This window comes from Phyllostomus discolor, chromosome 5 (assembly GCF_004126475.2).
Source record: "Phyllostomus discolor isolate MPI-MPIP mPhyDis1 chromosome 5, mPhyDis1.pri.v3, whole genome shotgun sequence".
In the NCBI taxonomy this organism is placed as follows: domain Eukaryota; kingdom Metazoa; phylum Chordata; class Mammalia; order Chiroptera; family Phyllostomidae; genus Phyllostomus; species Phyllostomus discolor.
The window spans coordinates 140,949,280-140,974,746 of NC_040907.2; the positions used below are offsets into that span (position 1 = coordinate 140,949,280).

At 38.8% G+C, this 25,467-nt stretch overlaps 1 protein-coding gene and 1 pseudogene across 4 annotated transcripts in view; one reads left to right on the top strand and one right to left on the bottom strand.

Annotated features, from left to right (window-relative positions):
• Window positions 1-25,467, bottom strand: part of PRKG1 (protein kinase cGMP-dependent 1) — a 1,342,121-nt gene that overhangs the window by 309,115 nt on the left and 1,007,539 nt on the right. For 3 of the 4 annotated variants that reach the window (XM_036027548.1, XM_028511229.2, XM_028511228.2), the window contains exon 5: window positions 24,123-24,186. In XM_036027548.1, the coding sequence (XP_035883441.1) occupies window positions 24,123-24,186 (64 nt within the window). Of the gene's footprint in view, window positions 1-24,122; window positions 24,189-25,467 lie in introns of all 4 variants that reach the window. The other variant, XM_036027551.1, reaches the window with a different exon arrangement.
• LOC114496024 lies at window positions 16,372-17,349 on the top strand (annotated as a pseudogene).

The window sequence follows — 25,467 nt, forward strand, 5'->3', positions numbered from 1 at the left end:
GGATGAGCTGATGCAAACTCCACCAAGCACTAGCACATAACCAAAAGAATTATTAGATATTTTTAAGTGATTGTACAGGATCACATACAACAAAATTCATCCTATCTGATGAGTCTACCCACAAACTCTATCCCTTCTTGTATCCCACTTAAAAATGACTATATAAAATAATATTAATAATATATTTCTTTTAATCTTCCCCAAACACACTGGAGTATATACAATTGTATTACTCCCATTTTATTTGATGCGAAAAAAAAAAGGCTTAGGAGGTTAAACCCTTGCCCAAAGTCATACATTGGGAGGGGAAGTAGCAGAACAGGGAGTCAGACATAGATACTCTGACTTCAAGGAAGTGCTCCACCGTACCACCTCACTGCAGTGTGAATAGGGACTGTCAATGCCACGAAATCCTTGAAACACATCACATTCCAGTGTGACTCCTCAATAGAAGAAAAGGTAAACAAGAAGGAAGGAGAAGGGGTGAAAATACCATTATGTCTTAGAATCATAAAGTGAACAGAAAGGAATGTTTGAGAATGTAGTTTTAAAAGGAGGATAATATTAATGCACCTAAAGAGGAACACAAGTGTCTTTCACCCTTGATGTAAACCACATTTCAGTTCAGATTCAAGAGGAGATTATTAGTATGAATCCTTGGATTTGGGCTAAAATAAACAATCCTGGGTAGAGGTTATCATCAGCATGTTGACCAGAAGTCTCTATTTTTAGTTACCATAAAAATGAAAGCAACACTCTTTTTAAGAAACTGAATAAACTACAATGCAATTAAACAGTCAATAATCAAGGAATTCAGTCTTTAATGCAGATGGTATGTAGGACTCTTGGATTAAATTTCCAAAGTCAGGCTGAAACAAAGGAATTCAGGCTAATCAAGGATTGAGTTCTCATACTTCTGCCAAGATTTACAAACCATGGCCCATTTCAATATGCTCTCTCTGAGAACACATAATAACTAAAACCCCCTGAAAACATTAAATCAGGTTAACCATTCAAAACAGGCAATATTGGAGGAGAATCAGATGCATATTAATGTATTCTTTATTTCATGGGTTTATTTAATACCGTTCCTTTTACAAGCTCATGGTACACGAAACACAGCCACAATAAAGTTGTGTGAAATATACAGCTCTCTGAGCCTGCATCTGAAGACCTACTTTATCTTGTAAATGAAATCCTATCAAGTGGCCAGGAGAGTTGAGAAATGACATTATGAATATTATATCCATCACTTAGCCAGTACTTATAGTACCATATTTTCATTTCTACAATTTCAGAAAAGTCTTTTCCAACTCTAAGCTAAGAAGTGAAATTTTAAGAGAAGGCACTCAAGCTAACTGGACAGCAAAATGATTATTTCTTTTTGAATTTCTGTGAATCATTATGGATGGAAATCTTCCCACAAATCGCTTATACTTCCTCTTCTGAGATCCCCAGAGAAAACCCAAAAACAAAATAAGAGCTCTCATTTAAAATTTTTCTAACAATTCAGACAAAATGTGTTATTTCTAAGATGAATGTCATAAGCTTATATACTAGGAATAAGCAATTCCCATATAATTAGAAGATCTTTTAAGAATTATGAATGCTTTTGACCCTTTCCTTTGATTTTGCCTGTCTGTTTACACAAGCAAAAAATCTATTTTTAAACTGATATTATAACAATTACATTTTGCTTTTTTAAAAAAAGCCACTATAATTCTAGCTTTACTCACTTTTTCTCCTATATTAAGTGGAAGAGTATATTGTTAAAGATGAGACAACAGCTTGGTATTAGCTGTGTTTGCATCACATCGTTGCTGAAACCGTTTCGAAATTGTGATTCTGGCCCATCTCTTCTTTACTGCTGTGCTGGTAGCAATGTGAAATATTGTTATTATGGCTGAAGCAGATAAACATTACTAAGCAGCTAAAATTTTATGCCAGATATATTCTAATTATCTTATTTAATCCTCACAGTAACCCAGTATCATCAGAATGATTATTCTCTGTAACAGAAAACATACAGTGCACACAGGTTGTGTAACTTGCTGAACATCACACTGAATGTAAATTTAAAGTCAGGCAGGTTAGTTCTGCAGAGCTGTAGTTTCAGCTTAGACAGTTACATGCTGTGACCGTGTGTGCCTCAGTTTCCTCACCTGAAAGACAGGAATGATATGTGCTCCACATATATTACAGCTTTTCTGGATGGCTTAATAGCAGAATCACAATCAAAGTGTTTTAAAAATTAGTATATGCTCATATGGAAATCTATACTGAAGATTTATTTCCTTTGATAAGCTCACTACGAAGTTACTTTTGTTTTTTTGTTTTTTTTTAAAGACCCAACTCTTTGATAAAATTTAAGAGCTAGAATTAGGAGATTTTACATAAATATATGCATTTTTTAAGCTATTAAACATCAGAATAGGTGCAATGTTAGCCCTTTATGTCTGCACAGAAAGATCTGGCAGAGCAGGAGAGCAGCTGCCCATCTGAGACTGGGCATGTGCCCTGCACTCTGCCACACCTCCTCCCCAGCTAGCCTCACTCACTTATGCTCAGAAGTATCTGTATTTGCTTCCCCTTGCAGTAAAGTGCAAAATACTGAGTCAAGGTAGGATAGGATTGTATGAGGAGACACCACACTAGTCCAGGCATGCCCCTTTGCTTTGAAAACATGACCATCATCACACTGGAACCTATTACCTGAACCCACTGGGTAACACCTGTAGGTCTAGACTGGAGCTTTAAAAAAAGAAGAAAAGAAAATAGGCATGTTTCCCAGAACAATTTCTGATGAGAATATCAACTATTCCAGAAAAAACTTCAGGGATTAATTATGAAAAGAATATCTATTTTTTGCTCTCTTTGCTTCTGACCTCTCACCTGACCTCCTTTTCCCAGCACAAAGGAAGCATCATCATCAAATTTATTGGCAGCAGTTAATACATGTATTTAAAAGCTTCTTATTGAAAAAAATTTTTTTCAAAGATTAGAGAACGTTTCCCACCATTCAATGTTTCATAAGCAGCTAGCATCACCACCTTTAGCTCTGCCCTGGCCACATGCCCTGCCATAGTCCCTGCTGGGGCTGAACCTTGTCAAATCTGTACAACTAAGGCCCAGCTGGTCCATAGTAAAGCCTCTCCTCTGCCCGTCCACAAAGAGATCAGGGCAAGAGCATGGAAATTAAAGATCTGGCCTTGGGTATACAATGGACCTAGTCCAAATCCTCCATGTTCCACCTTCTTAGCTAGATATTCTTGGCTAAGTTTTTTTTATCTATTAAACAGTCTTAATACCCCTCATTCATAGGCCTTCCTAAGGATTCAACAAATGAACCTAAGTAAAGCCCTTGCTGTCCAACACATTATGAATATTTAATAAATGGCAGCTATTGTTATGATTAAAGGACAAATATCTGAGGCAATAGTGAGCTATTTTCTCAAATATTGTTCTTTTATTGCCTTTTATGACAGTATAGTATATTCTGGGTGTTTTTAGAGTTATAGAAACAATTTCATTGAAATGAGTTAAAGGAAAACATTATCCTCAATTTAAAAAATCAACACAAAACCAATTCAAGAAAGATGCTATTCAATATTTTAAATGAGAAATTTCGAAGGTGAAGAATGCAATCAAATATTTATTTTGAAAAGTGAATTATAATGTTACATTAACAAAAATTATCCTTTCTAATGAGGAGCACTCAGGTTAAATTTCTCCATTACTTAACAGAGAAAATTGCTTGCTACAGAGAAAAATGAAAAATAACACTGGGATTTTCAAACATATCAACCATGTGCAGTAGTAATACTTCCTCCTTTCTGAATACAAAGTTTGAAAACAGGTTTATATATTATCTGAATTGAAAATGTATATGAGATTATCTTATACATATTTAAATAAGAAAAAGTTTGAAGAGTACATTTCCTGAACGTGAATTCGCTATTTCACTATCACTCTCCTTACAAGCACTTATCTACTGCGGTTGGCCACCTAACAGAATGGAATGAGCAACACAGAGCCCTCGGTTCTTCCCGAACCTCCTCATGGGTGACTGTTATTTTACAACGAAAGACTTCTCTTTCCTACAAGAAATAATGGAAATACTTCTAATTGAGTAGAGCCTTGCTTCCTCATTTGTAACCTGAAAGGGTTGATCTAGATCATTTCCAGGCCCTCTCCTTTATCTAGCATTTTACCTTTATTATCTTATAACTTTCCTATTAGAAAGGTTATTGTAAGTTTGAGATGTTACTTTGATCCCTGGTTCATCTGTTTTAGGGTAACAGCACTGTGACATAAGGTTCAGTTCAGGACAATTAGTTCTATGTCAGACAGATGTGCCAGAGATACCACAAATAAATATTCAGTTTCATAACAGGCCAGTGAACTCCACAGAGGGCAAACCTACTTAACAGTCACAATATTATTGGACTTCAGCGCACACATATATGCTGATGTTAGGAAGGGACTACAGAAAAACGTTTGTAAGAAGAGGAGCAGCTAGCTCAATAAATCTCATACTTGCTACTGGCTGGAGGGTGGGGGTGACATGAGGGAAGAAACTTCAAAATATATTAACTCTTATACTGAGGCTAGTTACTGAGGCTAGTAGCTCAGTAACATTTTTATAACTATATAAAAACAACTTGTGGAACAGCATATTCTCAAGCAAGATTATCTGAAAACAAATCAAAACTAAATTAAAACTATGCCCTTCATTTTTTAAATAAAAGACAGCTCATTTAAACATTGAAAAATCAATATCATAATAGAAGACATTCTTTTAAATTAAATGTTGGTATCAAAAACATTATATTGGTTTTACTTATATTATCATAGACTCATAATGAGCCAACAGTGGTTACATGCATTTAAAACCACTTTGTTTATAACATATTTTATAAACATATATAACCAATATTAAAAGTCAGGAATGCATCATTATTTCCATACCCAAAATGATGAGTTCCAATTTACTTATAGAGGATTTGTGTAATCTGAAAATAAATTTAGGAAATGTACACGTGGATGAAAATGGAACTATAATAAATCCAACCAAAAGTAAGCTCACAGGGTGATCTGACCGTCAATCTCTAACTGGGAAGGTTACTTACCGTGGGCAGACTCTCCCCAAGCATATAACTTTTTTTAGTAAAACATTTGTTTTTGCCTTAAGCAAGCCCTGTCTGTTGTTTTCTTGTGTTAATACACCTTTGAAATGCCAAAGTAATCCTCTTTTTTAAGAACCCTGGGAGGCATAACCACCTCAAGGGAGCATTTGAGATTTTGCTGCCTAGCCATTGTCATCAGTTTGGCTCAAATAAACTCATAAAAATTCTCTACAGCTTTGGACATTCTTACATCAACATACAGAAATGTCATCCAACAGATAACTAGACAAAAATATCTTTACTCATTAAAAACAAACAAATGAATACGTGGTCTCTCAGAGCTTGGTTGCTGAGGCAGGGAGGCAGAACACGCAGCTGGGGCTCACATGTCATCTTCCCTGCTCCCCAGAGTGTGCCCACTGCACACACCACACTAAACTCTGGGCCTCTGGAGATGCTGGTACCGGGACCTCAGCAGTTCCTTCTCCTCCAGTGCTCCTGCTGCTCGGCTGCAGCAATCACATTTTCCCACAACCCTAGGCTGCTCCAGCCAACTTTGCTATAAGAAGCTTTGTGCCTAGACCAGCATCTCTCCCAGTCTGTTACATGTTTTCTGTGGAATGTGCATGGGTGAAAGGAAAAATTACATGTCCCAAAAATGCCCCTGGATTAAGTTTGGGAAATGATGCAGCAAAATTCAAAAGATATTATGAGGTTTTGGTGCATTAGCGTTTTTCAAGAGGAGGATGCAGAATGGCCATTTATTTCTCATAAGCATATTTTACTTGGGAAATAGTTTTATAGACTCTAATTCGTTCTATTTCCATGCTTATTTCAGAGTTTGGTTCTCAGCCAGGTAATGCTGGGAAATAGATTATATAATTGGCGTGGAAAGAGATCCTTTCTTTTCAATATCTTTCCAGTTAGAAACAAATTAAAGTCATGTTATGCCTGAGGATTTTGCCTTATGGTTACTGATACAGCACATTCTTGATTCATTGATAAATGTTTAGCAATTGGTGGGCAAGTCATATTTAACTTCTTTTGTTAGTCTTTTTGATTTATACACTACAATTACAACTATTTTATTATTTTTATCTGGTTTTGAGTGTATTTATCACTGGGTTTGGCATGCACAGTTTAATTACTCTCCTTGAATATCACATTAAAGTAAAAGATGAATGACCTAGGGCAATACTCCTCTCTGCAATTTCAAAATAGTAGATCAAATATGTTAATAGTGAAGCATGCATTCTGGAGTACAACATACAATTGTGCAGGCCAGTTCTAAGAAATAGACTTACTATTTGAAAAATGTTAAAACCCTATCTCCACGGACTCTCTCTTATTCCAGGTCAGTAGCAATGATGACAGCAGTGTCTCTGAGTGTTTTCAACCAGTGATATTAGCAGTGTGAAAATTCAGGGGGGAAGTCACATTGCAGAGGACAAGGTCCACAATGTGTGACCTCAAATGCTTTGGAACAAATCAGATGACCCTTTAAATCAGTTAAAAAGCAAAATGAATGCAGGGGTCTCTCTCCAGGATTCTTTTAGCTGGTGATTCCAAATTATCAACACATTAAACAGTCACCAGGTCCTCCTCTTAATAGCTACTTTGTTCTTACAAAATAGCACTTTTTTTTCCTAGAGCAGGGAGTGGTAATTAGAATTTCATAGCTTGGTACAGCCGGCGCTAGCATTGTGGCTTTTGGTGCTGAGGATTAATAACAGTAGTCATAATGATAACAGAAAACGGTAACAGTTCTAATTACTGGTATTCATCTTAGGGTGGTGAGCAGCTGTTAAGAAATTTCTTCAGAAGTGAGAGTTCAGTCACATATCTTTTTCACCAAATAGGAACAGCTTTAATGCTAATTGGGAAGGAAGATTACAAATTCAAATGTCAGGCAGAGTGCACCCTGATTGTTCTTTATGAACTTTGTTTTCTCTCATACCTTAAGCTTTCTGGCCCTTAAGTTTTTTAAAAAGTTGACACTAAGTTTAATGACAGGAGCACCAGGAGGCCTCCATGTTTCCATGTAAAACAACCCCTTCCAGTTCAGTAAGGGAAGTTTCTCAACTCTTTGCACTTGAACAAGGAGATCTGCTTCCTCAAAGTTGTCAGGAACTTGTATGCCACTGTCTACTAGTCATTGTGGTAAGGCACCTGATATAATGACCAGAAAGGAGTACCAGAGAACTGTCTTGTCCATTGCTTCAAAATCAGCTGCAAACACCTTTAGCAAATGACTTAACCTCTTAGCAAATTAAGTCCATCATTTCATCTACGAAATAACAAAGTTGGAACTGGCAGGTGTTTCCTAAATTCTCCAGACCATGTTAATCACTCAGGGTGTCGGTGGGGGCACAGTTTGTGGGTGGGTTGTGGCTATGGTTTGCCGCACTCAGAATCAGAACCTCCAGGCCAGAAAATATACCATCAGATTGGGGCTATATGTAGGAAACTGTTTCCAGAACCCTGGACAGCAGCAAGAAGGGCTTTCAGGACCACCTGGAACTGACTCCGCTTACTGCCAGGTAAGGATGCACCTTCTTGATGCTGCATTTGCTTTACAAATCAGGAGACCACAATACCTGTCAACATTCCCTTAAATCAGGAGTTGTGAAATGCTTTCTGTAACAGCCTACAGAGTGAATATACCAGGCTTTTAGGCCACAGGGTCTCTATTGTGACAACTTAGCTCTCACTGCAGCAAAAAAAGCAGTCTTAGACAACAACTAAAGAAGTGAGTGTGGCTGGATTTCAGTAAAACTTACATTTAATACCATAATTTTCATGTCATATTAAGTGTTATTCCTCTTCTGATGCTTTTCAAGCAAAGGGACATGAATAGAGCATTCATGGGCATTGACAATGCCGGGGGATCTACTGTAGGAGTAGGAGGTGGGGTAGGGGTGAGCAATGGGGAACAAGGCAAAACAATGGTAACTGAACAACAATAAAAATTTTTTAAAAATACAAAAACTAGTCTTAGCTTATGGGCCATACAAAAATAGGTCGTAGGAAGTTTGCTGATCCCTGTCTTCAGTGGAAATGCTAAAATTGTAAGGTAACATCTTCTCAAATTATAACAGAAGCCAGATTGTACAGGGACAGGAACATAAGCATGTGTCATCTTTTCACTTTAGCAGGTTCTCAGCTGTCTCAAGTGTCACTAGCAGTCGTGTGTCTGTAGGAGGAGGGGACATGTGAAAGGCTGCAGTGATAGGCTGTCTGTTCCTGCTGGATTTAGCCATCCCAATTCCCTGAGGTTCTGTTCCCTTAACTAAATAACTTGGGAATCCAGAGCATGTGAATGAATGTGTGTGCACCTGTGTGCATGACCGCGCATGTGTATGCATGCGTATGTTGTCTCTGCTGCTGGTCTGTGACCTGGCCTGCAGTCGTACAGTTTCTATTTAAAATACAGGTTTCCACAGTCACCTAGTGAGTGGAATGTTTCCCCAAGTTCTGCGAGTTGCTCTAGCAAATTAATAGAACCTGAGAAGAGACTTGAGGGAAACTCTGATTTATAGCCAGTCAGAAGTACAAGTAACAACCTGAACTTGAGATTGAAATCTGAAGTCCAAGTAGGGGGTTGTGGGAATCTCCAGGTATAGCTAGTTAGTCAGAAGCACAAGTGACAACCTGGGATTTTGACTGGCATCTGAAGTGGGTGGGGACACAGTGTGGAGTGGGCTGTTCAATAAGATTGAACCCTTAACCTCTGGGATCTGATGCTATCTCCAGGTTCATAGTGTCAGAATTGATCTAGTTGGAGTCTCAAGAACTGGTGCCATGGGAAACCCCCTCCACATGAATTGGATTGGGCCCAGGAACCCAAAAGAAATGAATAAATAAAATATGGTATATCACAGACAGGAACATTATTCAGCCATAAAATGGAACAAAATTCTGATACACCCAGCTACAAAAGGGCAGGAAATTCAGACATATGCTACAACATGGATGAATCTTGATGATTTTATACTAAGTAAAATAAGCCAGTCACAAAAATAGAAATATTGTGTGATTATACTTATATAAGGTAACTAGACAAAGAAAACTCATAGAGAAAATAGAATAAAAGTTACCAGAGGCTGAGGGAAGAATGGAATGGGTGTTATTGTTTAACTGGCATAAAGTTCCCATTTGAGGTCATGAAACAGTTCTGAAAATGAATAGTGCTGATGGTTGGAAAACAATATGAATATATTTGATGCTACTGAATTGTATGTTTAAAACTGGATAGAATGGGAGGTTCTGGCCAAGATGGAGACATAGATAGATACTCTTAGCTCCCTCACAATCAAAAGATGGATAACAACCAATTTAAAAACAAAAAACAACCAGAACTACCAGAAAATCAAATTGTATGGAAGTTCAACAACCAGGGGGTTGCATTCATCCACACTGCTGGAGGAGCAGAGACAGGGAGCTGAAATGTAGAGGACACACACTGGTGTACCACGGAGGACAAGGGGGTGTCTGGCAGACAGGGCAGTCCCATATTTGCATGTGGGCAAACCAGGAGAAACAACTAGGGAGCTAGATAGACCACGCAACCCAGGGTTCCAACACAGAAAACTGAAACCTCACAACTTCTGTCTGTAAAAATCTGTGGAGGTTGCAGCAGTAGGAGAAACTCCCAACTTCACAGGAGAGTCCACTGGAGAGGCCCACGGGGTCCTAGAATGTACACAAAACCACCCATCTGGGAAACAGCACCTGAAAGAGCACAATCTGCTTATGGGAAGTGAAGGAAGTGACTGAAAGTGGGGCGAGAGCTGAGCAAAAGAGCAAGCCGAATTGTTCCCTCTCAGACCCCTCCCCCACATATAGCACCACAACACATGCAGGAGGGTTGCCCCATCCCAGCAAATACCTAAAGCTCCACCCCTTATAACATACCAGGTATGCTGAGACAAAGAAATATAGACCAAATGAAAGAACAGATCAAAACTCCAGAAAAAGAACTAAACAATAAGGAGTAGACAACCTATCTGATACAGAGTTCTAAACACTGGTAATCAGGATGCTCACAGAAATGATTGAGTATGGTCACAAAATAAAGGAAGAAATGAAGGTGATACAAAGTGAAATAAAGGAAAATATACAGGGATCCAACAGTGAAGGGAAGGAAACTGGGACTCAAATCAATGATTTGGAACAAGAGGAAGAAATAAACATCCAACCAGAACAGAATGAAGAAACAAGAATTCCAAAAAATGAGGAGAACTTGAGGAACCTTGGAGACAATTTTAATGATTCCAACATCCAAATAATAGGGGTGCCAGAAAAAGAAGAGGAAGAGCAAGAAATGGAAAACTTGCTTGAACAAATGATGAAAGAAAACTTCCCCAATCTGCTGAAGGAACTAGATATGCAAGTCTGGGATGCTCAGAGAGTCCCAAAGAAGTTGGATCCAAGAAGAGGCACACCAAGACACACCATAATTAAATTACTCAAGATTAAAAATAAGGAGAGAATGAATCTTAAAAGCAGCAAGAGAAAAGGAGACAGTTGCCTACAAAGGAGTTCCCATAAGACTATCAGCTGATTTCTCAAAAGAAATCTTGCAGGCAAGAGGGACTGGAAAGAAGTATTTGAAGTCATGAAAAGCAAGGATCTACATCCAAGATTACTCTCTCCAGCAAAGCTATCATTTAGAATGAAAGGGTAGATAAAGTGCTTCTCAGATAAGGTCAAGTTAAAGGAATTCATCATCACAAGCCCTTATTATATGAAATGTCAAAGGGACTTATCTAAGAAATAGAAGATCAAAAACTGTAAGCAGTAAAATAACAATAAGCTCACCACTATCAACAACTGAACCTAAAATAACAAAAACTAAGCAAATAACTAGAACAGGAACAGAATCACAGAAAGGGACACCGCATGGAGGGTTATCAGTGGGAAAGGGGAGGGGGAGATTGGGGAAGAAAGGTACAGGGAATAAGAAACACAACTGGTAAGTACAAAATAGACAGGGGATAGTTAAGAATAGTATAGGAAATGGAGAAGCCAAAGAACTTATATGTACAACCAATGGACATGAATTAAGGGGGGAAATGCTAGAGGGAGGAGGAGTGAGGGTGGAGGGTGATAAAAGGGGAAAAAGGGGACAAGTATAATAGCAAAATCAATAAAATGTACTTAAAATGGTTAAAATGGTAAATTTTATGTTATACATATTTTACCACAATAAAGTAGATTTTAAAATAAAATACAATACCGGTATCCAGGCCCCTCCCCTAGATATATTTCAGTAATTCTGAGGTAGTGTTCAGAAATCTGTATTTTAAGCAACTTCCCCAAGTGAGTCATATAATCTCATTTATTTAGGAAACTAATAGTGGAGTAAAGGTGCCCTGATTGGAAGTTCACAGTGCAGTTAGGGTCTAACCTTCTGTAGAGTTACTAAAATGACCTTTCTAGTTTATGCATACGAAATGGGTATTCTGAAGTAATATAATCAGATAGAAGTACACATCAATCTTAACACTCAAAAGTAAGGCAAGGTTGTTGACCATGAGGTCTTAAAAGCAAGCAAAGCTCCTAGAAGTGATACTCAGGGTTAGGGGGGCACCCCACTAACTATTATGCCAGGATGCTAGGCAAGAAATATTCAGGGAAAATAGGCCCTAAGCAATCAGTCTATGATGAACTGATATGACCACAAGGCAGGGCAGAAGGATCATTTTGCTGGTGCTTTGCAAACACTGTGGCAATTCTGAAACACTGGGAAATCCACCAGCCATTGGGGATATGGAGGCTCTGCCTGAGCAAAGAGGTTGGGCAGGCCACACATCTATGCCAGCTTTGCTCTAAACAGTGGCGACAGTTGGGAAACAAAGGGCAGCGTTTCTTGGAATAAACTGTTGGACAGCATCTCTTGGCACTAATAGCAATTCCCATCACGAGCCCCACCTTTGAAGATAAAGGACAAAGCTTGCTGCATCAATTCTTCCATGGGTCAAACACTGAAAGAGGCTATTATCCTCTTCATTACCTTTTCTATTCTCAAACTCATACTCCTTTGAGCTTAAATTTCTGCTGTTTTCCTTCATGTTCCTCACTGTCTGCTTCCTCTCGTCACAGGTTCTGGAACAGCTTTCAATTTAGATTTGTCCTTTTTGTCAGTGTTATCCTGTAATTCTGATTGCTACAGACCTCTGACTGTAGTCAATTTCTTCCCTAAACCTTTTAACTGGCAGCAAAATACTGTTTAAAAATATGCTCAGAGAGAAGTACTGACTCCTGTGATACCAATTATATCATATTATTAAACTATTAGAAAACATTTTTGATGGAATCATAAATAATAGTAATAGCTAACAATATATTATCATTTTTTGCCAGGCACTGTGCTGAGTGCTTCATGTGGATATCACATTTAACATTTAAAAACAGTGGTTCCTGGTTCAACATCTAAAGGGTTTGGAAATTATCACTCTCATCCTCACACACAAACACACATACAAAAACTGAACTAAAAATCAGTAACTTTTCTTAGATCTATCAGAAAAGTGAGGCCATGGGGCAAAATGTTGTGCTGAGAACTGGAGGGACAGGTGGGAGGGGGATACTTAGATTCTCAGGTCACAGACGGGAGCATAAGGCCCCTGCTGAGTCCACTACAGGTAGGGACACTTTACACTACTACTGATGCATTGCTAGATGCTTGGTGTGGACTAGCTTGAGAGTTGAGAACTCCTAGGAGGCCCAGTCTTGCAGTGGAGAGGAATTCCCCACATTTTTGAGTTTTACCCCCAAGAACTCTAACAGGCTCTTGCCTGAATATAGGAAAAAACTGTCCTGTGCTTCTCTCAGAGAAAGAGGAGAAGTCATCATTGTGAACTACACTCAGAGTTCTCTGTTCTCTGTAACAAGGCCTGTCCTCAAGGACAACTGTTTTACTAGAGCCTAAAGGGGGGTTTTACCACAGATTAGTCAACTGGCTAAGAAAATATTCAACTACAGCTTTCCCTAGCCTTTGACATGGAGAGAGAGAAATACCTAATTCAAGATCATTAAAATGCTGAGACCTATTTAGTTGTCACTTTTCTTTGGTCTCCTTTAATCGGGAACAGTTCTTCAGCCTTTCTTCATCCTTCATGACACTGACATTTTTCATAAACACAAGCCAATTTCTCCCTCCTTTCCTCCCTCCTTCCCTCCCTCCCTCCTTCCCTCCCTCCTTCCTTCACTCCTTCCTTTTCTCCTCCTTCTTCTTTAGACAATGTTCCTCATTTAGATTTGACTAATGTATTGCATTTTGAAAATTTATGGAATAAATAAAAAACAAAAAAAATTACCTTTCCCAGCCCACTCCACTCTTTCTTACAAATAGGCACTTCCTTCTGAAAATGTTTACTTGTCTTTTTTTTTTTTCCTGGAAGTGTTTTCCCAGTCAGCATTTTTAATTTATGACAGGAATCCATTTTATGCTACAGTATCTGCAAGCTCCAAAACAAGGCCTTTCTAGGCATTTGATCACCAGACTATGTACACTTTGCTCTATGCTGCTTGTAATTCATTAAAATGTATGTGCTTTGCAAAGAGGAAACCAATCCATAATAGATCAGGTTTTTAGAAAACATTCATGGAAAGTGCTTGAAATGGTTGCTACATAAGAATTTATAAACCTTCTTGGTACTTGCAATTTGCTCTCGTTCATGGGGTTTGGAAACAAGCAGTGAATTTGCATGAAACTGTAAATTAGTGGCCTGCCTTCAGCATATGTGTGAGATCCCATTTGCAAAATCCCGTTTGATGGTATAGGAGACAATCATGATGAGCCCTGAATCCCTCTCACAGAGCCTAGTGATAAACACCTTGTCTGCACCAGACAAATTGCTCTGATGAAGCAAAAGTATGACTAAAGATTTTCATCATTTTTTAAAAAATCTGAGCCATCTTTGTAGCTGCCAAACACCCAAGTTCAGGGACTTGTACACAGTAGGCATAAATTAATGAAGAATAGACACCTACTTATGCTTACAGCATACACATAAGAAGCTAAAGTTAAGAAAGCCAGTTGGGCTTTCAGTTTTATTTTTTATAAGATTTTATTTATTATTTTTAGATAGAGGGAAAGGGAGGGGGGGAGAAAAACATCAGTGTGTGGTTGTCTCTCACACTCCCCCTACTGGAGACCTGGCCCACAACCCAGGCATGTGCCCTGACTGGGAATCGAACCAGCAACCCTTTGGTTCACAGGCTGGCACTCAGGGGCTTTGAGTTTTAGCCACAAAATACAAAGCTTGTTTGTGCTGGAGAGAGTCATTACACAGCTTGAAGCAGGGGATAATGTGAGCATTCAGTTCTGTGTCTCCCCCACACAGTCTGCCTCCACATTTCCCTGGAAATCCTTTGCAAGGCAGCCTCCCGCCTTGCAGAGAAGGAATCAGGCAGTTTCTTAGGGCAGTAGCTACAAGGCTGTTTCCTGGTTGATAAGGCTCTGAACCAGGGAAGGCAGTATTTCAGGCCTGAACGTTCATTGCTCATCAAATGTCAGTCAATATTAATGAGGAGGGAACTGTGACCTGCCAAGGCTTTAGTGAGATTGCAGCTGTGTGAGCGAGGATTCTGTTTATCGCATATCCTATATGTCCCCTTAATTATTATGAGCCTGAAAGTAAGTTTCTACTAGCTCTCTAGGAAGAGCCACCATTCTCTTTTATTAGTTATATCGAAGAACTGTTATTATCATTTTTAAGATTTTATTTTACACACACACACACACACACACACATTTAGAGAGAGGGGAAGGAAGGGAGAAAGAGAGGGAGAGAAATATTGATATGAGAGAGAAACAGTGATCGGTTGCCTCTCCCACATACCCAACCAGGGACCGAACCCACAACCCAGGCATGTGCCCTGACTAGGAATTCAATCAGTGGCCCTTCGCTTTGCAGAACAATGCCCAACCAACGGAGCCACACCAGTCAGGGCAGAATCATTTTTTTAAAAAAGGTAACAAGGTTTGTCTTATAAATAGACCTTTAGAGTAACACCATTCTGCCTTTTTGCTTTACTTTATATGATGCAAATCAGTTTACATTTCCAGGAATTATTAATTATTGTAGGCATAAGAGCAGTGGGCTACTTCTAATTCTTCTTTCCTCTTCCAAACATGTTTTTATTATAAACACCAAGTCTTTTTTTTGTAAGAAGCTTAACCCTGGTTAATTCTGCTTTATCCTCTTTGTGTTTTTTTTTCCCTTAAATTCCTTTGTACAGTTTACACTTTAAAGCCATATGCTTGCTTCTATGTTGCTTAGAATTTGCCTGTTTCCTTATTTTCTGCGAGTACCTTAAGGTCAGATGTGTCTCAGCTTCTATCCCAATTTCCAATAGGGAAAGGGTTTGCACAAGAATTATGCCTGACACTTACTATATAACCAATAATTTTTTGTTGCATGAATATTCTGAGTAGGTTTTCAATGAATATGTGCTGCATGAGTGACTCAGTGAATGAAACACAACTGTTTCAGCTTCACATTTGGATGCTATCACCATGAACGGGATAGAAATATGTCACAGATGGGGGTGTGCATTCTGAAGCACAAGAGGCCATGACTGCTCTCTGAAAATATATTACAGAAGTTTCTGGTAGAGGATCCCACAACCCCCCAAATCAGCTGGAAGACAAAGAAGGTATGGGAGCCAAAGGCTGGAAGGTCAGATGGAAGGAGTAAGGTATATGTACTTCTATCATCCCTCTTGTCTCCTTGATGCATCTCAGGGAGATTTAACAAAGGCCAAACCTTTGGACAAATACTCGAAAGAGGAAAAATCTTGTAAATCAAGGATTCTGACTTTCCAAACAACTTCTCTGGCCAGAGAGTTTTGAACTGTTTTCAATTACTGCTTCTTTAATGAGGAGATAAATCCCTCTACTAGCCATCTTCCAAATTTTCTATGCTTGTTATTTAGTACATGTCTTTGGCAATCTCCCAATTAACAGTTTTATGGTGTACATGTCTTCTTTCTGTTTTACTTATCTCCTCATCTACAGGCTAGAGATGGTGATCCTATGTGTGTGTGTGTATGTATGAGTGCATTATCTATCTATCTATCTATCTATCTATCTATCTATTTCAGTCATTGAATGTGACACAGCAGCTAAAGTACTCAGAAGACTGTGGAGAGACCAAAGAGAAGGTGGGCCCAGTTCAAGGTCTCGCAGTCAGTGACAGAACCAGGTGCTCCTGGCCCAAGTGTCCTCACTAGCATTATGCCTGTGCTCCTGGACTATCTCAAACTTTCAATGCCAAGGCTATGATGCTGTACCAGCACACCATAATAGAGTGGGAGTGCACGTGGCAGGAAGAGGAAGAGATGATCAAGATGATGAAACAGATAAAGGAAGAGCAGGAGAGAAGGAAGAAAAAGATGGAAAACAGAATGTCACTAGAGGAAACCATCCTGCAATTGCAGGAGAAGCTTTTGTTCCTACAGGAAAAGCAGCAGCAGCAGCTTTCCCTGCAGCTTAGAAAAGTTTTGCATGAAGAAGGAAAACAGAATAACCCGACCACTCTGACTGCTGCAGAGCCTGACTGTTAACCCAGGAGCTCACCTCCTCAGCACATAGGGAGCCCTGAAGGACGCAAACACCCAGGGACCCTCATGGCAGCTGACGGAGTCAAACACATGTTCAGACCTCAAGTGTTCACAACCTGGCACTCTGTAGGCTCGGCAGCTGCTTTCCCAGGGATCCCAGAGACCTGGCAGTTTGGAGGCAGGGCAAGCGGCTCCTATGGGACATCTAGGCCCCCACCTGATTGTGGGCCTACACAGCCAGCCTCTAGTCCTAGTCAGCAACCTAGAGGCCTTCAGTGTTTCCTGCAATGCAGTACCTGTCCCAGACACTGCCGTGTACAGTGTGCCGCCACTTTTAGCCCACCCAGGCAGAGTTCCTCTGGTTGGTGGTGCCCTGTCTTTACAAAAGCAGATGGAATTGCTTACCAGCACACTGACTTCTCTAACTCATCCTCTCTGTGCCCCACACACCCCACAAGGTCTGCATCCAGCCTCTGGACTCCTTGCCTTTGCCCAGATCCCTATGCAGATGCAACCTGCAGGAAAGCTGCAAGTAGGCCTTGCAGCTGCAGACCTACCTGGCCCTGGGATTCCCTTCATCCAGCACAGTCAGAAACCATGATTCTATGACAAATGACCATCAGATTACATCTTTAACCTCACTCCCGCCTTCTCGCTAAAAGTGAGGAATCTCACTATGTCCCAGTCCCAAGCCAATAACATCTACCTGTCACTGGGAAGAGTTCTTAAAAAGCATCATTTTATATAATACACACACACGTACATACTTTATATCTATTGCTATATCTCTATATTGTTTTTTTTAAACTACGCATGGTTTATTCGTAAGGATCCACATGGTACAATTTATTTATTTATTTTAATTGTTGTTGCAGTGCAATTTTCTATCTTTTACTCCCATCCCAACCCACCTACCCAGCTCTCCCGTCCTCCCTCCCATTTCTACCCACCCCTAGTTTTTATCTATGTGTCCTTTATAGTTGTTCCTGTAAACCCTTCCCCCTTTCCCTTGAAATTCCCCTGAAATTCCTTATCTTCCCTCTGAACTCTGTCAGTCTGTTCTTTATTTCAGTGTCTTTGGTTATATTTTGCTTGTTTCTTTGTTTTGTAGTTTAGGTTCCTGTTAAAGGTGAGATCATATGGTATTTGGCTTTTTTTACAGCCTGGCTTGTTTTGCTTAGCATAATACTTTCTAGTTGCATCCATACTGTTGCAAAGGGTAGGAGTTCTTTCTTTCTGCTCTGTAGAATTCCACTGTGTAAATGTACCATAGTTTTTTGATCTATTCATTTACTGATGGGCACCTAGGTTGCTTCCAACACTTGACTATTGTAAATTGTGCTGCTATGAACATTGGGGTGCATAGGTTCTTTTGGATTGGTGTTTCAGGGCTCTTAGGATATAGCCCCAGCAGTGGAATTGCTGGGCCACAAGGCAGATCCATTTTTAGTTTTCTGAGAAAATTCCATACTGTTTTCCATAGTGGTTGTACCAGTCTGCAATCCCACCAACAGTGCACTAGGGTCCCCTTTTCACCACAACTTCTCCAACACTTGTTGTTTGTTGCTTTGTTTATGATGGCCATTCTGACTGGTGTAAAGTGGTATCTCACTATGGTTTTAATTAGCATCTCTCTGATAGCTAGTGATATTGGGCATCTTTTCATGTGTTTCTGGATCCTCTGTATGTCCTTGGAGAAGTGTCTGTTCAAGTCCTTTGCCCATTTTTTAATTGGGTTGCTTGTTTTCTTAGAGTCATGTAAGTTCTTTATATATTTTGGAGATTAAACCCTTGTCTGAGGTATCATTGGCAAATATGTTTTCCCATATGGTTGGTTCTCTTTTTATTTTAATACTGTTTTCTTTAGCTGTGCAAAAGCTTTTTATTTTGATGAGGTCCCATTTGTTTATTCTTTCCTTTATGTCCCTTGCTCTGGGGGACATATCAGTAAAAATGTTGCTGTGTGAAATATCTGAGATTTTTCTTCCTGCATTTTCCTCTAGGACTTTAATGGTGACATGGCTTATATTTAAGTCTTTCATCCACCTTGAATTTGTTTTTGCGTATGGTGTAAGTTGGTGCTCAAGTTTAATTTTTTTGCCCGTAGCTGTCCAGTTTTCCCAACACCATTTGTTGAAGAGGCTATTTTTACCCCATTTTATGTTGTTGCCCCTTTGTAAAATATTAATTGACCATAGAGACTTGGGTTTATTTCTGGGCTCTCTGTTCTGTTCCATTGGTTCATGTGCTGGTTTTTATGCCAGTACAGAGCTGTTTTGGTTACAGTGCCCTTGTAATACAGTTTGGTATCAGGTATTGTGATCCCTCCTACTTTGCTTTTCTTTCTCAAAATTGTAGCAGCTATTCAGGGTTGTTTATGGTTCCATATAAATTTTTGAAGTGTTTGTTCTATGTCTGTGAAATATGCCATTGGTATTTTAATAGGTATTGCATTGAATCTGTAAATTGCTTTGGGTAGTATGGACATTTTGATGATGTTAATTCTTCCAATCCATGAACATGGTATATGTTTCTATTTGTTTGTGTCTTCCTTAATTTCTTTCTTCAGTGTTGTATAGTTTTCTTTATACAGGTCTTTTACTTCCTTGGTTAGATTTATTCCTAGGTATTTTATTTTTGTTTTTGCTATGTCAAATGGGATTTTTTCCCTGATTTCTGTTTCTGCTGTTTCATTGTTGGTGTACAGAAATGCCTTTGATTTCTGGATTTTGACTTTGTATCCCGCTGTTTTGCCAAATTTGTTTATTAGGGCAAGCAGTTTTTTAGCAGTGTCTATAGGATTTTCTATGTACACTACCATGTCATCTGCAAACAATGACAGTTTTTTCTCCACCTTTCCGATTTGGATGCCTTTTATTTCCTTTTCTTGACTGATTGCTGTGACTAAAACTTCTAATACTATATTGAATAAAAGTGGTGAAAGTGGACAGCCTTGTCTTGTTCCTGATCTTAGTGGAAAAGATTTTAGTTTTTGCCCATTGAGTATGATGTTGGCTGTAGGTCTCTCATACATGGCCTTTATTATGTTGAGGAATGCTCCCTCTATTCCCACTTTGCTGAATGTTTTTATCAAAAATGGGTGCTGTACCTTATCAAATGCTTTTTCTGCATCTATTGATATGATCATGTGGTTTTTGTCTTTGCTTTTGTTTATGTGATGTATTATATTTAGTGGTTTGCAAATATTTAACCATCCTTGCATCTCTGGGAGGAATCCCACTTGGTCATGGTGTATGATCTTTCTAATGTATTGTTGGATGTGGTTTGCCAATATTTTGTTGAGGATTTTAGTGTCTATGTTCATCAGTGATATTGGCCTGAAGTTTTCTTTCTTTGTTGTGTCTTTACCTGGTTTTGGGATTAGGATGATGCTGGCTTCATAAAAAGAGTTTGAGAGTCTTCCATCATTTAGAATTTTTTGGAATAGTCTGTGAAGGATAGGGATCAGCTCTTGTTTAAATGCTTTATAGAATTCTCCTGTGAAACCATGCAGTCCAGGGCTTTTGTGTGTCAGTAGTTTTTTGATTACTGCTTCAATTTCATCTGCTGTTATTGGTCTGTCCGGGCTTTCTGCTTTTTTTTTTTTTTTTATAGAGTTTTGGAAGATTATATTTTCCTAGAAATTTGTCCATTTCACCTAGGTTTTCAAATTTCTTGGCATACAGTTCTTCATAGTAATTTCTTACAATCCTTTGTATTTCTGTGGTGTCAGTTGTAATCTCTCTTCTTTCATTTCTGATTGTGTTTATTTGGATCCTTTCTCTTTTTTTCTTGATGAGCCTGCTTAAAGGCTTGTCGATTTTTTTTTTTATCTTTTCAAAAAACCAGTTCCTGGATTCATTGATCCTTAGAATTGTGCTTTTAGTCTCTATGTCATTTAATTCTTCTCTGATCTTGGTTATTTCCTTCCTTCTGTTTGCTCTAGGCTGCCTTTGTTGTTGTTCCTCGAGTTCTTGTAGACGTAGGGTTAGGTTGTTTGTTTGAAATGTTTCTATCTTTCTATGTTTCTATCTACCTAAAAAAGATAGAAACATTTCAAACAAACAACCTATCTCTATATTGTTATAATGCCTGAGTTTGAGTCTTGCCAATACCTTTTCATCCTGCTTCTGCAATTCCTTAGCCATGTGACCTTGTACAAGTTACTTAACTGTCCTAAGGTCCAGTTTTCTCTTCTAAAAATATAATAGTATCTACATCATAGAAATGTTTTCATTTTTATCATTTTTTCTTATTAATAAACTATTACTTAAAATTTTAGGTTTATAGAAAAATTGAACAGGAACTATGAAGAGTTCCTATACCCTCCTTTCTCTCCACCCCAAGTTTCCCCTATTATTAATATCTTTCATTGGTATGGAACATTTTATATAATTGATGAAAAACCAACATTAAAACATTATTATTAATCAAATCCATAGTTTACATTTAAGAGTTCTCTTTTTCCTGGCTGGCGTAGCTCAGTGGATTGAGCGCGGGCTGCGAACCAAAGTGTCGCAGGTTCGATTCCCAGCCAGGGTACATGCCTGGGTTGCAGGCTATGGCCCCCAGCAACCACACATTGATGTTTCTCTCTCTCTCTCTGTCTCCCTCCCTTCCCTCTCTAAAAATAAATAAATAAAATCTTAAAAAAAAAAGAGTTCTCTTTTTGTGTTGGACATGTCTATGATTTTTGCCAAATGCAGAATGCCATGTATCAACCATCACCATGTCACACAGAAAAGTTTCACTGCCCTAAAAAGTCTCAGTTCCACCTTTTATTTCCCAGAGGGAAAAAAAAGAGATAAGTATATATTTTCAGAAGGAGTGCCTACTTGTGAGAAAGAACAGAGATGAGTGGGAAATTTTTTTTTTTTTATCTAGTCCACCAATTTTCAAGATGCAGTATAGCACAGTAATGAAAGGTGCTGGTTGGTGTCAGGCTGGGTGGGGTAAAATACTTCCCCATTTACTTAGCTGTTTACCTGAGCCCTAGTTCTCCCAATGGTAAATTGGGAATAATAAAAGCATTTACCTCAAATGGTATTAAACAGAAGCCCTTAGGCTGGCACTGAGTTAGCATTAGAAGTGGAAGGCATTGTTGTGTTTTTCTCAACTGCTTATAGGTACCCAGTGTAGAAAAAAATACCAAAAGAGTTCTTACTTTTAAGAAACTTACAATTTAAAGAGGTTCATCTTTACTAAAGTAGAGACCAATTTAAAGCAATGAACAACACTTCTTCCACACAATGACAGATGGATTGATCTAGGAGATATAGGAGAAGAAACTCACTAGAGAGGAAGAAGCGAAAATGACTGGGCCTCAGAACTAGAATAGTCACAGTTGAGAATGTAATTATACAGAACTTCATAGGAAAGAAAGAAAAGGATTAATGGATTTCATAGCTTTTCTTTTTTTTTTTATGGGCTTGATTGGGACCAGTAAATTTTTACTTTAGTTTGCTTTGTTTACAAAAAAAAAAAAAAAAAGGGAAAAGGTCATTGGCAAGTTCTTCAGTGTATTCAACGAGAAAAGCAAAAAAGCAAAGAAACAAGAAAAGCAGTTTTACATTTACAGAGGTTTTAGGTACAATGATCAGCACATTCTCAGAGAAATACAGCCAGTATTTTTTCACTAATTTTTTATACTTGAATGTAGGAATCCAATGTGACTTCTGTTTTACTTTGTATTCAGATAAAAGATGAGGAAGACCAATACATTACAGGGGAATTCAATCCAATATGCATCAAATTTAGACTTTCCATATATGAACCTTTGAAATGCTACAGACAGAATTGCTGGCCATAGTTAGTACCTGGAGACAAAAACATTTTTAGTATTTTTCCAGTCCACGTAGATTTTAGCACAACCTCAAAAATCCTTCATGAAGCTAAAATTAATTGATCGTTCAATCTCTCCCTGGCCCTTGCTCCTTCCAAGGCTCCTCTCCTCCTTGCCCAGTTTAAACTCCAAGGTCAGTCATTATAACCCTTTCTTCATGTGCACCCTGAACCCCCTAACCTCTCCCTGAACTGCATATTTTTTTCTAGGCAAAATAACCATCCTAGTTACATCCAGTTCTCTTCCTGCTTGTAGCCTGAATCCAGGCAAACAAATGGGGCTAAAGAGAACACACACACACACACACACACACACACACACACACACACAGCTTGACTAAACTTGAGACAGGCTTCTTCCTGACTCTAGGTTCTTGGTCTTCCATTTTCTTAGAGCACTTATTTACTTAAGAAAGTTTGCAGTTGTAAATGTCTAATCTGACCTTTGGAGATACAAAGTTGCCCCCAGCCTTTGCCAGTTTTACTGCTCAGGAAAGTCTTCCTCAAGGAAGATGCAACTATTCTTTAGAAATGCAATCATAGAAGGAGATAAGGCCCCTATCTCCCAGTCTCTGTGGGAGAGTAGGAGCCTAACTTCCTGAAGGGATAATTAGCCAACAGAGGTGACCTCATCACACTGCTCAAGGTCCTCTCTACTTTTCCACTGGCTCACTTCAGCACTTAAAAACCCTCCCACCTTTGTTTCAGCAGAGTTGAGTTTTATCTTCCTTGCCACAAGCCTTAAATAAACTCTTCCAGGCCTGTTTAGCTTAGATTTGAGATTAGTAACACCACATGGGGCCTTGAATGATGCCCACCAACCAGACTGTGTTTTCCTAGACCATTCACTCTTTCGTTTTTCTCATACCACCTCCCCTGTCCTCAAACCTCTCATACCTCATACCCAATCCTCATATGCAGTTGATGACCATGCTATCGAGATTAAGAGAACAGAAGATACCAGAAAGGTTTTCTATGGAACACCATTCCTCCAAGCTCCCACCTGTACCTGCACGTGTGTCCCAGTACCCTGCCTTCCCTGTGTCTATGGGCACCAGAGACCCTGTCCTCAAGATGCAGCTTTGTAAAACTCCTCTGTCCTTGCTTCATCCTTGTTCATGCTTTGTAAATTCAGCCAAAGAGAAGTAAAACTGATACTTTCACATGGAGGCATATAATGATATGTGTAAAACATACTTACTCATGTGCTAATAAAATGTATACTCAACTGCTAATTCCTGTTGCAAAATTGCTAATCGGAAGCTTCAGAGTGGCAATTACTATGCTGTTGCTTTACGATGACTGAAATGAGAGAGAAATATGCCATCTCCCATTCTTGGAAGTCAAAGTGACATTATATTTGCTACAATAAAATTTTTCTCCCTCTGTAATTGATTTGCCCATTTCTGACTATGTATAAATGTCAGATATGCTGAGCTGCTTTTTTTTTTTTGAAGCCAAATAAAAGAGCATCTCAGGGATTTAAAATATTTAAAAGGTCTCCCTGCAGTTTGTAACTCATCATGGCACAGCTCTGATAGGCTAGGTCCCACTGGAAAAAGTTCAAGTATTAAAAACAATTACCTCTTCAAGGACGTCTGCAAGCTTACTGAGGATCTCTTCAGGAAGGCTCTGGAATGTTGGAACACTGAAAAACAAAACAGATGACTCTGAAGGAATGAACAGTAACTCACTACTTCCCTTTAAGAAAAAACAGCAGCATGTCTGAATGAAAATGCAAAAGCCTTCATGATAGAGACTCTGCAGATGTAGATCAAAGCAATAGGTTAAGCATGATTTGATAACTAACAAGGAAAGGTATATTTTATGAGTATGATGAGAAAGAGCTTGGGGTTAGGCAGAACCAAGGGCAAATCCCGCTTATATTTATCTGTGTGACCTTAAATGCCTCAGCTGTAATAGGGAAAAACTCTCCCTTAGCAGCCTGCCGTCACCAGATTCAGTTTCATCTCCCTCTTTCCACGTATCCCCCACACACACTCCTCTACAGGCCAACTCCTACTCATTCTTTAGAACACAGCTGGAGGGATGATGTATTCACACCTGCAGGCATTCATTCAACAATGATGGAGGCTTTCTACTCTTCTAATCCCTCCCCAGCTAGATTAAGCCCTCCTATTATAAAGTCTTTCACCCCTTCCTACTACTGTATTAGATAATCAGGTATTTGTTACTGGATATCTTCCCTGATCAAACTGAAACACCACAAAAATAGGAGCAGTATCTGTCCTGTTCAACCCCTGTGTTTGTTGTGACTTACAAATAACAACTCAACAGCACATATTAAACAGAGCCACGAAAGCAAAGATGTGGGAATGCTTCCTAGCACGGTTGCAAGGATCAGATCAGACAGACCAGAGAAAAGAGCCAGACTCATGGTAGACACAAAAAATGGTAATTCCCTCTTTTCGTTCTCTTATTTTTCCTCATTGACCAGTAAAAAAGTGAAAATAAAAATGTATTGAATGATATTGAATATGCAAACCAACAAAACTTTTCTTATATGTGAAATAGTAATGACTTGAATAAAACATTCTTCAGTATATAATTCTTGAAACTTTCCTGGAAAATCTAACTAGGATGTGGAACTAAATTCTCATTTAATTGTACCTTAATGCTTAAATAAGGGAAAATCTCTAAATGAGTACTATTGATTTGCATATATGATATTTGACATACAGAATAATTCCAGCTTGATTAGAAGGATACAGTAAAAGAAGTCATAACACAGTGTTTGGATACAAGCATGGAAGTGTCACTGTGAATTTTTCTGCCACTCTGATTCCCATTACTTAGTGTAAAGCCTATCGCTAAAATCCCGAGGTTTTAAGCAGAGGTATAACAATTCACACAGAACCATCTGTTCTACCAGATTTACTGCTGTGGTCTGAGCCATGTGGGTTTTAAG